The 15,395-nt window shown below is 31.2% G+C and overlaps 2 protein-coding genes across 2 annotated transcripts; both read right to left on the bottom strand.

Annotated features, from left to right (window-relative positions):
* Window positions 1-587: 587 nt before the first annotated feature.
* On the bottom strand, window positions 588-2,887 carry LOC121224460 (U-box domain-containing protein 19). The gene has a single exon (XM_041107824.1). It carries the CDS (start codon window positions 2,813-2,815, stop codon window positions 773-775), a length of 2,043 nt encoding a protein of 680 aa, XP_040963758.1. The 5' UTR covers window positions 2,816-2,887; the 3' UTR covers window positions 588-772.
* A 7,439-nt stretch (window positions 2,888-10,326) lies between these two features.
* LOC121224459 (aldehyde dehydrogenase family 2 member B4, mitochondrial) lies at window positions 10,327-13,983 on the bottom strand. Its single transcript, XM_041107823.1, has 11 exons — window positions 13,601-13,983; window positions 13,035-13,169; window positions 12,598-12,740; window positions 12,358-12,511; window positions 12,051-12,280; window positions 11,820-11,909; window positions 11,427-11,600; window positions 11,213-11,350; window positions 10,969-11,106; window positions 10,817-10,878; window positions 10,327-10,736 (listed from the first exon to the last, which is right to left on the bottom strand). Exons 1-11 carry the CDS (start codon window positions 13,686-13,688, stop codon window positions 10,463-10,465), a joined length of 1,626 nt encoding a protein of 541 aa, XP_040963757.1. The 5' UTR covers window positions 13,689-13,983; the 3' UTR covers window positions 10,327-10,462.
* Window positions 13,984-15,395: the final 1,412 nt, after the last annotated feature.

Below are 15,395 nucleotides of genomic sequence, written 5' to 3'. Positions count from 1 at the left end.
CATGTGGTCATACAACAAATTCCAAGGGAGGCTAATTTGTCACGCATGAATTGGCTAGTTCGATGAGGAATCTTACTTACAGTCCTAAAGTGTTCCAGAAAACTCCAAATCTATTGATGGAACAATTATGTATAGATACTCAGCATGCGATTACCAAATAATCTATAATTAATTTACTTTTTATCTATTAAAAGAAAAAGTAAAAGAATTTTTTTTTTTTAGAGAGATGAACTTTAAATTTAGAGCAATTATGTATTAAAATTAAAAGCTTTAAATGCTTTTAGATATACCCAGGGCTGAAAATTTATTAAAAGAAGAACAATGTGTGAAAGGAGTGGGTAAATTTCAAGTATATATAAAATTATTTTTTAACTTTCATGTTTGTATTTATATGATTATTTCTATTCTCAAATAGTCATTGTAAATATGCTTATTTTTGTTCATTTACTTGTTATGAAATAAATTAACTATTTATATTTAATTAGTTAGTTAACTAATTATTTGAAAATATTTAAATAAAAAAAAGAAATAAGGAAATAAGAACACATAACGAACAAAGAAAGAAATTTCATTCAAGTCTCTCGACGCACAAAATCTTAATTATTTAGTTTTATTTGATAGAAAAGAATTATGATAAAAAAATTCAATTCAGAGTAAAAGTAAAGTATATGATTGTGTAGTCATTAGCTCCTACAAAAACTGAGCTAATGTCTCGAAATTCAAATCTTAATTAAGTATATATATTTACATGCAGCAAATAAATTTTACTATACTACCAAACATGAACTGATTGTTCATTCGTAAATGCTTGACACCCTTGTCCAGACGAGCTTGTTTCATGGAATTTATGAAGCATCTTTATCAACGACCGAGCCTTTTTACTTGCCTGAGCCGTACCGTCCGTCGTAACCGAGTACAACGAGCTCATCACCGAAGTATCCTTAGCCAATACGGCAACGGCCTCGTCACCGCCATTAGTGCAACAAGACAAGAAGATTGAAACACAATGCTCTTTCCCCGCTTGAGATGTTGTAGATTGCAAGATTCGGGTTATTAAAGGAAACGAGGAGGCCTGGAGGATCGCTAACGTTCCGTCGAGACACTCGGCTAACGTTGCCAAAAGCGCTAACGAATCCACAATGAGCTCGTCTTTATTCGAAGACGCTATAATATGGAGGAGCAACGGGATAGTGCCAGCATCAATGACCCTTTGACGGTTCCCATGGTATAAAGCCAGACCAAATAGTGCTACCACTCCATTTTTTTTCCCACATGGGGTACCTTCTTTAATAAGATCAACAAGTGCAGGGATTGTTTCATCAATTTCACCAATTAATCTTCTATATCCCTTCACTGAAGAAAGATAAAATATAGTCGCAGCAGCTGTTTGTTTTGCTTCTAAACTTATTCCCCTTTTAAGAACAGCAACAACTGATCTCAATCCACCATTTTCAACCACTATTTTCTTCCCATTTGCATGCTTTGAAAGCTTCAAAAGAGCTGCAATTGCATTCTCTTGTATAGACTTATTAAAAGAATACAACAAGTTCAAAAGTGGTGGGATTGTTCCAGCTTCAATCAGACAAGACCTGTTAAAAATATTTGCTTTTGCAAGCAAACGAATCTCGTAAGCTGTCTTGTTTTTTTGCTCACACGTTCCAAAAACCAGGTTCCTCGCTACTATCCTCGACAGAAACTTCATTGCCTCGGCGGCTGCCGGACTTCCAGGAAGGATCGTCCTCGCTATGTCCCGAGTTTTCTTCCCTGTTTTGGCTAGAGACACCCCATTGTCGGCACAGAATTGATGGATCAGCTTACGGAGATTTGTGTTTGGAACCAATTCAGTATTGGTTAGTTTCTCCCCTGTTTTGGGACAAATTGTATGCCCTGCTTTTAACCATTTTTGTATTGATGATCGATCATACGTTTGTCCTGTTGAGACCGTGACAGGATCGATCATTAATTCTAATGATATCGGACAACGAAAATCTTCAGGATTTAAACAACTGAGAACCTCCATATTACATCGTACGTCAGTTTGGTCGGCGTTTTGGTAATCTAATGTATCGAAAATCCTTACCCGACAGTAACACATGAAACCCAGCAAGCTACTTAGAAACGGCACTTCCCTTTCTTCACTTTCAACCCATTGTTCTTCCAAAAACTTGATTTCCTTATTGCAATCGCTCCATGTTTTGATCTCCAGATAATCAAGAACCCATTTCAGGACTTGAAATTCTGGTTCGATTCCTTTCTCGAACAAGTCCAAAACCGAAAGAACTCGTCTCATAGCTCGTTCATCGTTGGGGTCGATTTCGATTCTCGCCTTCCGTGCTTGTTTCGCTACCAACTCCACCAATTCCATCACTTCGCCGCAAATATCCATCGAATTCAACGGCAAAATGTCCAAGGCGGTGGCCACAGTTCTAATGAGCACGCGGAATTGAGTGACGACCATCTCTGACTTCATTAAAATCCATAGTCTTGCTCCTTCTCGTGAACAATCCTCCAATAAGAACCGGATTTTTTGGAAAGTAAGATGGAGCTCGGAGAAACAAAGAACGGCCGTCTCGGGAAGGATTAAACCCCGATCGTGAATCTCCTCGAAAAACACAAGTAAAATCCCGATTTTCCGAATTGCTTCCCGGGAATTTCTTCTTTGGGTAGCCAAGAATTTCGATTGGTAATTACCGATATTTTGAGAAAGAACGATTAAGGAACCGAGAAGGGTCGCCGGAGATACTGTTTCGCAAGGACGAACTGCCGGAAAATAGAAAATCCGGCGATCAACTTCATTGAATTTCTTTTGTATCATTTGCGTAAAAATTTAAAACAACAGAGCACTCTGTTCCTTTACGTGCATATAAAATCCAAAAGCTTTTTTTGTTTGGTTAAGCTGAGTGAGGAGTTTCAGTTAAATCCAATGGAAAATATAACGAGAAAATCTTGGAGGACACGTGGCCGAATATGGTGCATTACATGACTGCACACTGCTTACGAGTTGACTGTGAGACGACAGGTTGGGTTCGATTTGGCGTCCACGTAATTAGGACACGTGTTGGGGACACGTGGAGTTTTGAGGATGGACAAGTGATTGCTTCTCCGAAACTGCTAAAAAGTAGAGTACTAACTCGCGAAATAAATTCACTTTGAAAATTAAAAGGGTTAATCTCACAAAACACACTCAAACTATCTGCTAGATTTTAAATTCATCACTTAACTTTTTATAATTGAATACTGAAAATATTGATATTGTATCAATCAAGTCCTTCTTTGAGCCTAGTGTTAAATGTTGGTTTTGAATCTAACATGAAGCATATTTAAAACATATAGATCAAATCAAGGGTGTAGCCTAAGGGCCTTGGCCCCTTTAGTTAATTGAAAAATTTTCCCTTGATCCCTCTCAAACACTAAATTATTTTATTTAATCCCTTTAGTTCTTAATTGAAATTAAAAATTTTGTTTTTGGCCCCTCTAAAAAATGCAATCTAATCCCTTTTGACTATGTCTTAAAATTTTTAGCTTTTGCCCTAAAAGAATTTATAATTTTATCTCAATCCTCCTAAGTAATTTTTTTATTATTTCACCCTTGGTTAAATTATAAGCACATGTATATCTATCACATGAATAGCTTGGATTCAACATGTTAAATAATGTCATTAAAATTTAAGAGGATTATTTCTCTTCTTTTTTAGCAAGTAAATTCTAAATTGTCGATACAATAGGTACAAATGTATTTTTAATTTAATCAATATATTTTAAATATGTTTAATGCCATATTTGAGCTTCAAACTGATACCAGTCTGATACTTTAAAGATTCAATAATGTTTTAAAATTTAAGAACTAATTTAGAATATAGGCCATAGTTTGATGACATAAAGTGGAATAAACCTAAAATTGACCGATTCATTAGATTTTGGGTTTGTATTTAAAACAGGGTCAGCTATCTGCCCAATGACATTTTGTGGGGCCAACAAGTTGCCGACCGAAGACAGCTAGGCCAATGAAAATAAGGCATGTTACCCTGGGAACCGGGTATGTCAGAATGTTCAAAGCAAAAGGCTTTCCGAGCGTGTAGTTGCCGCTGAATGAAGAAAGTTGTTAATTAATATAAGATTTTATAATAACATAAAAATCATGATTAGCATAAGACAAAAAGTAGGACAATGTAAAATAATATTGATTTAATAAGTTTTAAACTATATGTCAATCTCAATAGTGTGTAAAACCAAAACCCATAATCACAAAATGTACCTTCCATTTTCAGACAGATCGGTCAACTGATATAGTATATGGATAAATAATGGATTAATGTAATAGCAGTATGTTTCATACAGCTGTACATGAATGTAAAATGTCCATTTGTCGGTAGTTAAACGTAAATATGCGCTTTGTGCAGTAACAAATAGGGTTAATTATTTATTGAGATAAATATCAAATTTATATGAATTTTGTTTTAATGTGTAATTTGACATGTGAATATTTTAATCTAATGTAATTATTTAGGTGAAACTTTGATATTAATCTAATTATACACATTTAAAGAAACAAGTACATATATTTATTTTTATATTGAATTAATATAATTATTTGTGTATACAATCTGTCAACGGAAAATGGTATTAATTCGATAATATTGTTAATGATTTGTGAAAATCAAAGTTCATATATAGTTATGATATTTATCCTTATATTATTTGGTATCTAGATTTGGCTTCAATGTTTAATTTAATATCTAAAGTTTTTTATCTGATTTTGGCTTCAATATTCACTTTGTTGTCTAAACTTTTTTATTGTGATGCTTGAGTGTTTTTTGTACCTTTTTTTTTACTAAAGCACACATGTCAAATATTTATTGGACTACAAGAAACTGTTTGGTTCGATATCAAATTGAACATTAAAGCCAAATTTAAGTATCAATTTAGGATAAAAAACTTAACTAACAAATTGAACATTAAAACCAAACTCAAATACCAAAATATTATATTAACTTTTAAGAAATATGATATATACAATATATATGGAAAGTGATAATAAAAATTTATTTGAAAAAAGCATATTGAATTTGTAAACAGATAGTAACAAATTAAAATCTAATTAAGCTAACTAATATTATTTTTTTAAAACTTATTTTTTACTAAATTTTAAATAATATTTATATACTTTTCTCTAATTAAAATTTTAATATTGATAATTATTGAATTTAGAAAAGTACGTGTAGAATTTGACTTAAATCAAGTTGAATTTACGTGACACTTCCCACCACATCATCTATGGCCCTTTCCCAACTATATAATGACACTTCAATAAATTTTTCCATGTCATTGACACATAATTTTGGTAATTTTTTTACCTTGAACTCAGAATTCTGAATCCTGAATCCCTAACCCTAAATCTCAAACTTTGAACACTAAACATTGAACCTCAAACCATGACATGGATCCTAAACTGGAAACTATAAACCCCAAACCTCAAACCTAAAATCTTAAGCCCTAAATAGATTAGAGTTTAGGATTCGGGTTCAGGGTAAAAAAATTACAAAAATTATGTGTTAATAACATGAAAAAATTTACTGAAATATCATAAAATAATTGAAAAGGGGCCTGAATGATGTAATGGGAATGATCCATAAAATAATTTCTCCCTTCAATTTGACTTGATATAGTAAAGTATAATTTATACTTTTTCGGGGTTTATTGATAATTTTTAGGTTAAAATTTAGAATTTAAGGTTTTAATTTTAGAAACCATGTTCTAAAGGTAAAAGAAGTTAGAAGAGGAAGAAGAAAATGAGAGGCACAAGTAATAAAAGTGAAATGAATGGTAGGTATTTCAAAAAGGTAATGATATCGCAAACATGACGTAACGAAAATGAAATAAGATAAAAGTATATAATTTACATTACGTGCATGTTTTAAAATTATTAGTGGTATTATAATACGGTGGGTTATGATATTTTCTCCAATAACTCTTGTACAAGTTTCCAGTTTTGGGGATGACAAAATCATGAAAATAAAGAATATCAATATCAAAGTCCAATAGCAGTGTGAACTTGTACTAATAATTGAATCATATCTAAATTATAAAAGATATTTTAAAAAATGTCAGTTGAGAGGTCCTTATCCCATGCACAGATTCATGTTATATCAGATTTTTTTTTCTCTTTTTTTCCTTCTTTTTTGACCAATGGTATATTAGAATTAGATAGCCATCCTGCAAAGCAAAAGCTTAGAATATTCTTATTTAATTTTTAAATATTTTTTTGTGGCCAAACTATTAAGTTTTAATTTAGCAAGTCAGCCATAAACGTGGACCAATCATCTACTGACTAATATCACGCGTATATTATGTCTTTATCTCATTGATTTACATTTAATTAATCGTATTCAAATAATTAATAAAATATTATTAGGTTAATTAGAATTTTGCAGGAAAAATCGTTGAGGGATGGGACCCATGGTGGTTGAGTCAGGAGCGAACGTGTCAAAACCTAACAAGCATTAAACTTTCTATTTGTTTGAATTACATGGAGAAAATATTGAATTTAATTTTAATATTTATATTTTTTGTCAATTTAATTTTTATTTTTTTCAGTTAAAAAAGAGTTAAATTGTTTTTTAAATAGAAATACCAATTAAAATAAATTGTTAAACTATTATTTATTTTAAACATTGTAACTCACATAACAATTTATATATATATTCTATATTGTTGTTTTTTTTATAAATTTTTATGATTTTTTATATTATTTTTTGAATACTTTTTTTTATAATTTTTAGATTATTTATTGATTGACAAATAAGATAAATGGAGTCATGTCATAATGGAGCATATATAAAATGCTTCGAAAGTTGTTATGCAAGCATCGTTTTTCATTAAAAAATCTGACTTGATTCTTTTTTAAAAGTTGATGGTCCTACAAAAAGAATAAGAGTAAGATAAATATTAAGTGTTAAATATGGTAGGATGTAATTATGAATTATATAGTTTCCTTCGTGCCAATTCATTGAGAGGCGTTTAGATTTTCCAAAAAGAAAAAGATTTTAAGAATATCTATGATCAAACGATATATATATTGTATATTTGTTTGAATGGTATAACCGTATAAGTGACGAATGCTCATTTTCTATTAAATATATTTTTAATAAAAAATGGCATGCGGCATTAGATATTTAATACACAATGCATGAATGTACATTATAACATTCATGTACGTTCATAGTTCATGAGTGTTTGAATTAATTAATAATTATATTATTTCATTATTGGTGCATTAGTTCATTTAATCGCATTCGATCTCATAAGCTCATAGCTCAAAATACAAAACAAGCTTATAATTTAGGTTTTCCTTTTCTTTTTCTTTTTTGGCCATGGAAACGATTTCTCATTCCCATACAATTGATTTTAAACATGTTAATATTGGAGTGCAAAATTCAATAATATTTTAACCATAAAATAAATATATCATATATTTAATTTAAGCTTCCTGTGAGTTCCTTGGTGATTCTTCTAGTGATCAGGAAATTATCTCAAAGGGATTGTTTACCCTTGTTTGAGAAGGTTAAAGCGAGAATTTTTACCTGGTCTGCTAAGTACTTGAGTTATGCTAGCAGAATTCAACTTACTCAATTAATATTGTTTTTAATATTCAGAATTACTGATGTAGAAGTTTCTCTTGCCTAAATCTGTCCTTAATTGTATTCCAGATCCTTTTGGAAGGGCCAAGATGTTGCTGCTATTGGAGCTAAGATTAATTGGAGTCATATTTGCTCTCTTAAAGCTAAAGGGGGTCTAGGTATGAGGGATTTGGAATACTGGAACAAAGCTTGTATGTTGAAGCTTATTAGAAACATTTCTACTGGAGAGGGTTCTATTTGGATTGCTTGGTTGCAAGCATATCTTCTGAGAGGTTGTAAAATTTGGCAAGTTTCTCCGTGTAGCAATGCAAATTGGAGTTAGAGGAAACTTTGGAAGCTGTCAACTTGCAGATTTTTAATGGCAGAATACTCTTTCAGTCACTAAAATCTGGTTTGAAATTAGAGCAAAAGGCAAGAGTGGTCTAGCATAGATTAATTTGGTTTCGTATGCATATTCCTAAACACTCTTTAGTTACTTGGATGACCATTTTGAATAGGCTTCCAACTAAAGACAAGCTTATCAATAGGGGTCAAAAGGTTGATGCTAAATGTATTCTTTGTTGCAGGGGCCATCTCTTTTTTGACAATGTGTTTTCTAACAAAGTTTGGTGCGAAGTGCTTAGATTATGCAAGATTGAAAGAGTTATTTTAATTTGGCAGCAAGAGATGTTTTGGGCATATACCAAACTGCAGGATAAATCTCTTATCACTTTGATTTGGAGGGAGAGCAACAAGAGGCATTGAGGGGCATTAAAGATACTGTACATACGCAGCTTTGTTTTGATTGGGTATAGGGCATATGTTGATTAATTATTTGATTGTAAAAGGCCTTATCCCTAAGATTTTCGGAAAACCTTGTAAAATTGAGAATGTACTAACTGGGCATCAACATTTTGGTAGGAATAGTAAAGGCATAAATGGTGGAACGATGTCGTTTGAGTTCAGCCCATCGTTTGGTTCATTTGATTTGAGAGGGCTTTTTGCATGAACATTTTTTGTGAGTCATGAGAACCGGAAATGGCAGAGGATAATGGCGGTAAAAGGTTTGCTGTAATTGGGCTGATGGACGAGGGCAGCAGCCAGTGGTAAAAAGTTATTATTTATTTATGAAATTATGTTGATTTTTTAATCTAATTGCCTCACTGTTATTTCTCGCATCTTGATTTCTCTAGAAATTCAGAAACTTGAGTTGTTCACATTATCATTTTTATTTTCGTTTTAAAGATTATTTTCTTTTAAAATTTGTTACTATCATCATCATTTTTAACCACCTTCTCTTCAAAAATTTTAATTCAACTCATTAGATATTTGACTTGTTCTTGTTCTCCTTTATTGATCAACTTGCCAATCCAATTATCAATATATTAATATAAATCTATAATAATATAAAAGCACAAAATTAGAAAAATTTTTAAACCCTTTTGTTTTCTTTTATATTACTAAATTCACATTTAAAAATAATTCTAATATTTCTTAGAATTATTAGTTAAAGAAAGTTGAAATAAATGAATACATGTAAAAAAAAATATAGTTAATGTGTGTGATAATTACACATTTAAAAATGATTACAAATATTTATTAATTAATTTTTTTTACTAATTTTAAAATAGAATTATTATTTAAATAGAACTCTAAAAATAAAATAGATGAAAAATGGTTGACGTAATTATAATTATAATAATTTACCATTATTAATTAAAAATAATTGTCATAAACAAAAAGTTGTGTTAATTTTATGTTTTTAAAATTTGCTAATTTTATTGATTATATTAATTATAACTTATTTAATGTTACTTTGCATTAATTAAAATTATATTGCATGTTGAATAGGTTAAAAATGCTTTAATTATTATTCGAATAATTTTTATTGTAATATTTGAATTGATAAATTAATATATTTTAATTATATTTAATAATTTAAATAAAAAATATTATTTTATATTAATTACTGCAATTAAAAGTACAAAATTTAAAAATTAATTAAACATTAAACGCATAAAATTATATGCAATGTATGTGACATTATAAACTAATCATATAAAACGGTGTAATTGATTATCTATATGCTTTTCACAAATAAAACATTTGTGCTTGAATTTGACATTTATAAAGTCCTAACAATAACGTAATTAACGCAACTCGAATCCAATCACAATTGAGACGGTGAACACAATGATCATCAAGTCAACACGAGGTTTGTTAGAAGTTATTTTTAGGTAATTAGTTTTTTTTATACAATTTTGTTTTTATTACTTGTTAATTGTTATAAGATATAATTATTTAAATATATTGTAGCGAAAAATATTGTTTAAATGTATGAAAAAAATTAAAAATTGTATTACCTATGATAAATACATACTCCAACTTAATTTATGCTTCCAGCTTCATGGCTTTGATTAGATTTTTTTCTAATTAATTTGTACACCAAGGTTTCGTTTTATTGATTTTTAATTATCATTTATCTTTTGTTTCTAATTATATTTTATCTAAAAGCACACCAACCGAATGGGAACTAGCTAACAGACAGGATAATTATTAAAGTGAAATGAAAAGAAAAAGAAACAATGAACAAAATGAAAAACATTGGGACCCAAGCCATTGACATGACATTACACTATCAAATATACCAACAAGACATCAACGACAACCTTTCAGCAACCAAAGAGAGAAATATATTGGTCCCATAAAAGACTTAAAATGTTGTCTTCATTTCCATTCCAATAATTACAAACAGTGTTTTCTGTAACCTTAAAGGTTGTTTTTTATTAAAAAAAACAAAACATAAGGAAGGATCAAAGGTTGAGACGATCTGAAAAACATAAAAATTACAACCATGCTGGATTCTTCAAAGGAGTAACAACTGCCTTTACCTGCAAATAATTATGAAGACTGTAGATCCCTTTTTCCCTACCAATGCCACTCATTTTGTACCCACCAAATGGAATTGCAGCATCAAACACATCAAAACAGTTAACCCAAACTGTCCCGGCCCTTAACGCACGAGTCAAGGTACTCGCTGTCTCTACACTCTTGGTGAAAACTCCAGCTGCTAAACCGTAACGGGTGTTGTTCGCCCTTCGAATTACTTCATCAATATCCCTGGCATCCAATTCCTATAAGTTTTTGAACTGAACTTGTTTATTTCGTAGCGGTAATTAGATTCGAGCTTTTTTACTTACTTGAACTTTAGGATAGATTGTACTGGACCGAAGATTTCGTCTTTTGCTATCAGCATATCATCCTAAATTGATAAGAGCGTGAGAATGATGTTAGGGAATATGTTGATAACTTGTTACACAAGTAATTGTTGTAGAGGAATGAAGGCTATTACCATAACGTTTGAGAAAACGGTTGGTTGGACAAAGTATCCTTTCGTTCCAAGTCTGTCACCTCCGCATTCAAGGGTTGCATTGCTTTCGATGCCTGCTCTTATGTATCTTAAAACTTTCTCAAACTGCTCCGTGTCAATCTGAGATTTTTATGAGATGAATAGAGATGTCAGCTTAAGTGGTTCTGTGTGTTTCGGGTAGGGTGACGAAACATGGATAATAACATCAGCTTGCAAGTATGTATACCTGAGGACCTTGTTCGACACCCTTCCTGAAAGGATCACCAACAACACGCCTCAATGCACGTGCCTTTGCTTTCTCTATGAATTCATCGTAAACACGTTCGTGAACAAAAGTGCGAGACCCGGCACAGCAACATTGCCCCTGAAGATAGAAAGCATTAGATAAGTCTAAGACATGTCGAAACATCCTAAATTTCAAAGAAACTCATGAAAGAAACCTGATTAAAGAACAAAGCAAAATGAGCAAGCTCCACGGCTTTGTCGACATCAGCATCCTCGCATATTATGAAAGGCGATTTCCCTCCAAGCTCTAACGTCACCGGCTTAAGATTGCTTTTTGCGGCTAATTCAAGTACAATCTTACCGGTATCGGTTGATCCTGTGAATGCTACCTGCAAACAAAATTCTAATGGCATTATCCATCTGTACTTCAAAGTACATACACAAGGCTTATAGTGCACAGGAAAAAGTTTATACATATTTAACAGGAACAGTCAACTGATTTCAACAACATGAGACATCATTATGTACCTAACCATTTACGTTCCTCTACGAATTCGAATGTTATATGTTAGACTATAGGCTGTAATATCACCGAAGAATTTTGATACCTTGTCAACATCCATGTGGCTGGCAAGAGCAGCACCGGCTGTCGGACCATAGCCTGAAACTACATTCAGAACACCTGGAGGGAGACCAGCCTGCCATAAAGAATACAAGATTTATCTCAAAATATATTCAACATCCTTTACATGTAACAGGAAGCCATTGCATGGTACAAATGGTTTTGGTCCTTCTCGGATTCGTATGTTCATTTGCATAATAGACCTCTTCAAGCTTACCTCATGGAACAGCTTAGCCACATAGAGAGCAGTCAAAGGAGTTTGCTCAGCAGTCTTCAAAACAATGGTATTTCCACAAGCCAATGCAGGCCCAACCTTCCAAGCAAACATAATAAGAGGAAAGTTCCATGGAATTATCTGTCCTGCAACACCTATCGGCTCGTGCAATGTCTGAACATGATGAAGTCCATCAGCCGGAACCGTTAGCCCATGGATCTTATCCGCCCAACCTGCATAATTTGCAACAAAATGTAAACATGTGAAACACAAACAAAAGTAAAAATCCATTTCGTAGTAACGAACCAACCAGCATAGTAGTGAAAAAGACGTATGAACATTGGCAATTCAGATTTCGCAGACTGCTCGTGTGGCTTTCCGTTGTTCCATGTCTCTAGTGCTGCAAGTTCCTCGCTATGTTTCTCGACCAAATCAGCAAACCGCAACATTATCCGTGACCGTTCCTGAAAACAAACACATTAATTAACAAAACAGAAATGATAAATCTTTTTCACATTGTTAAAGCCAACCTCAAATCGAAAATCCTTACATAGGGAGTCATTTTCGGCCACGGTCCCTCATCGAATGCCTTGCGAGCGGCGGCAACCGCTCGGTCAATATCCTCGGCATCACCTTCAGCAACATTGGCAATCACATCCCCTGTACGAGGGTCATAAGTTGGAAATGTTTTCCCTGTTTCAATTCATCAATAAAACATCAGCTTAATTGCATAAAAAAATAAAAGTACCATGGAGCCAATCATGCCCTCTACTCAAAGGCAAAATCATCCTATTTTTATAAAATTTCATTTATTTATATGATTAAAAATTAGTATAATGTATCACATACACGGTTTTGTTAATCCGTCACCACACCAATTTTGAATATAATTTTTATATATTCAAATAATGAAATTTTTAACCGAAGCACTACTCTAATTTTTTATTTAATTTTTTATTTAGGATATAAGATAAAGGGAGTAATTACCAGATGCGGCATCTACAAATTTCCCATCAATTAAATTCTGAGTGTAAGCTATTTGAACCGGTGGAACAATCAGATCCTCAAGAGCTGCAGCTGTGCTGAATCTTTTCCCAATTCCATTTCTGCCACTGTTTTTCCCTGAATTTATTGTTTTTACATGCAAATTGCAAAATCACAGATTTTGTGAGTATAAAAAAGGGAAATTAATTGAAAAAACAGTGAATCTATGACTGTTCCAATACAGTTGGAAAAAATTGAGTAAATTGGAGCAACGCATTTATTGCTAAAGTGAAAAGCTATGTTAAAAGGTGATTGCATATAACACTGGGTTTTTTTTTTTTTTGGCTTTAAATAGCATGACAAAAAAACTAAACTTTAGATGGTAAGAAAACTGATCAGAAATAAAAATATATGAAAACAGTCAAACAAAAGCTTCAAAGCACAAAGCTTGAACCTTTCTAAAAAGAACAAAAACCAACATTTTCCTTTATTTTCTTTCAGTTTCTCAGCAACCAAACAGAAAACTACTATGTTAAATCAAAAACCAAGAGAAAGGGATGGTTGGGCACCTAGAGAGGAAAACAAAGAAGTAGAAACAGATGAAGAAGAAACAGAGAGTGAACGAGTAAGTAGTGAAGAGATTCTACGAGCTGCCATGGCTACACAGAGGATAATCTGAAAAAAACACTTGTTTTTCTCCAGACAAAAACTTCAAAGTTTCTTATTTTTGCTTTTCAGAGAACAAAAAGAAAAAGACGAAACGCCTTTCTATACTGAAACGGTCATAAAGATTATTTTGGAGTGTCACCAAAACTTGGATTTGAAGTATCCACAAGAGAAAAGGATCCCTTTTTAAAAATCTTTGGAAATGAATTACAAGTGGTTTTTCTTTCTTCCTTTTCCTTTATTTATTAAAGAAGTTGATGATGATGACGTTGATTGACGAACCTTCACAATGAGAAAGAAGGGCAAAATCAGCAGAGAGGATAAAAGTAACATGGAGTGAAACGCACTATCAGTTGAATTTTCTTTCTTCACTTAAAAATTGATTAAATTAAGAGATATTTTTTTTATTAAAAATGTCATTTAATTTTATGATTAAAACTTGTTTTTATACATTAACATAAGTATAAGTGGCATGTGGCATGTGGCATGTCACTCGTCATTGTTTGTTCATTCTATTATTTATATATTTTTTAATTATAAAAATAAGTGAAATTTCAATATAAATAATCCATTCTCTTTGATTTTAAATTATATTTTGTCTTATTTACTCAAAAAATAAGAAATTAATCAATATATGATAGATGAAAGAGTAAACTGATATTTTTATTAAAAGTTTCATCTATTTCTATGGTTAAAAACTAATTTCTATATATTAGTATAATAATGTGGTACGTCATACGCTACTATCTTATTATTTCATCACACACGCTAGTTTTTAACTATATAAATTGATAAAAATCTATCTTGCAATACGGGTTTTTTACAAAATTATTATAAAGAAATAAAAACTAACCAAAATATTATAATTTTTTTATTTACCAAAATATTATAAAAAAATTTTATTTACCAAAATATATCAAAAAAAACAAAAACCTGCAAAAAAAAAACCTGTGGCGGCACCAATGGTGCCAAAGGATTAAAATGTAACTATCTGCAGTTTTAAGGACCTGGCATGAAAATTTACCATTTTTGAATTTTGAAAGTGAATTGCTGAGCTGTGCGTGTGAGGCGCACTAAAATTGAAATGTGACTAATTGACTTCTAAGCCCTCCATATTTATTATTTTCTTTTTATTCCCTTTCAACTCACTTTTTTATTTAATAAACAAGCCCTCAACCTATTTTTGTAGTTAAATAAGCTCTTAATCTATTATTTTTACTCATAAAAGCCCTTTATTTTATTATTAAAGTAAATATATTTTACCTAAAGTAAAGTTATTTAAAAAAGTATAAACTAATTCGCATTTCATGTATTATTTTGGTAATTTGATGAGAATAGTTTATTTAAAAAATTTACTAAATTTGATGAGAATAATTTATAATTATAATTTATTTTTTCTATTTGGGTTACATTTATGGGTGATCAGTTTTATTATTACTTCTGGTTTTTCAATAAGACATGCCTAGTATTTCTATTAATTTTTTTTAATTAAATCTAATATTAGTCAAGTGATAATTAAGATACTTAGAATTCTAATTAAATAATAACTCTATTTTAATTTAATAAACTATTCTCATTTAATAAACTCTAATAAAATATATTTACTTTAATAATAAAATAAATGACTTTTATGAGTAAAAATCATAGATTAAGAGTTATTTAACTACAAAAATAGGTTGAGGGCTTGTTTATTAAATA

This window comes from Gossypium hirsutum, chromosome D12, assembly GCF_007990345.1.
Source record: "Gossypium hirsutum isolate 1008001.06 chromosome D12, Gossypium_hirsutum_v2.1, whole genome shotgun sequence".
In the NCBI taxonomy this organism is placed as follows: domain Eukaryota; kingdom Viridiplantae; phylum Streptophyta; class Magnoliopsida; order Malvales; family Malvaceae; genus Gossypium; species Gossypium hirsutum.
This window is presented reverse-complemented; position numbering and strand designations above follow the sequence as displayed.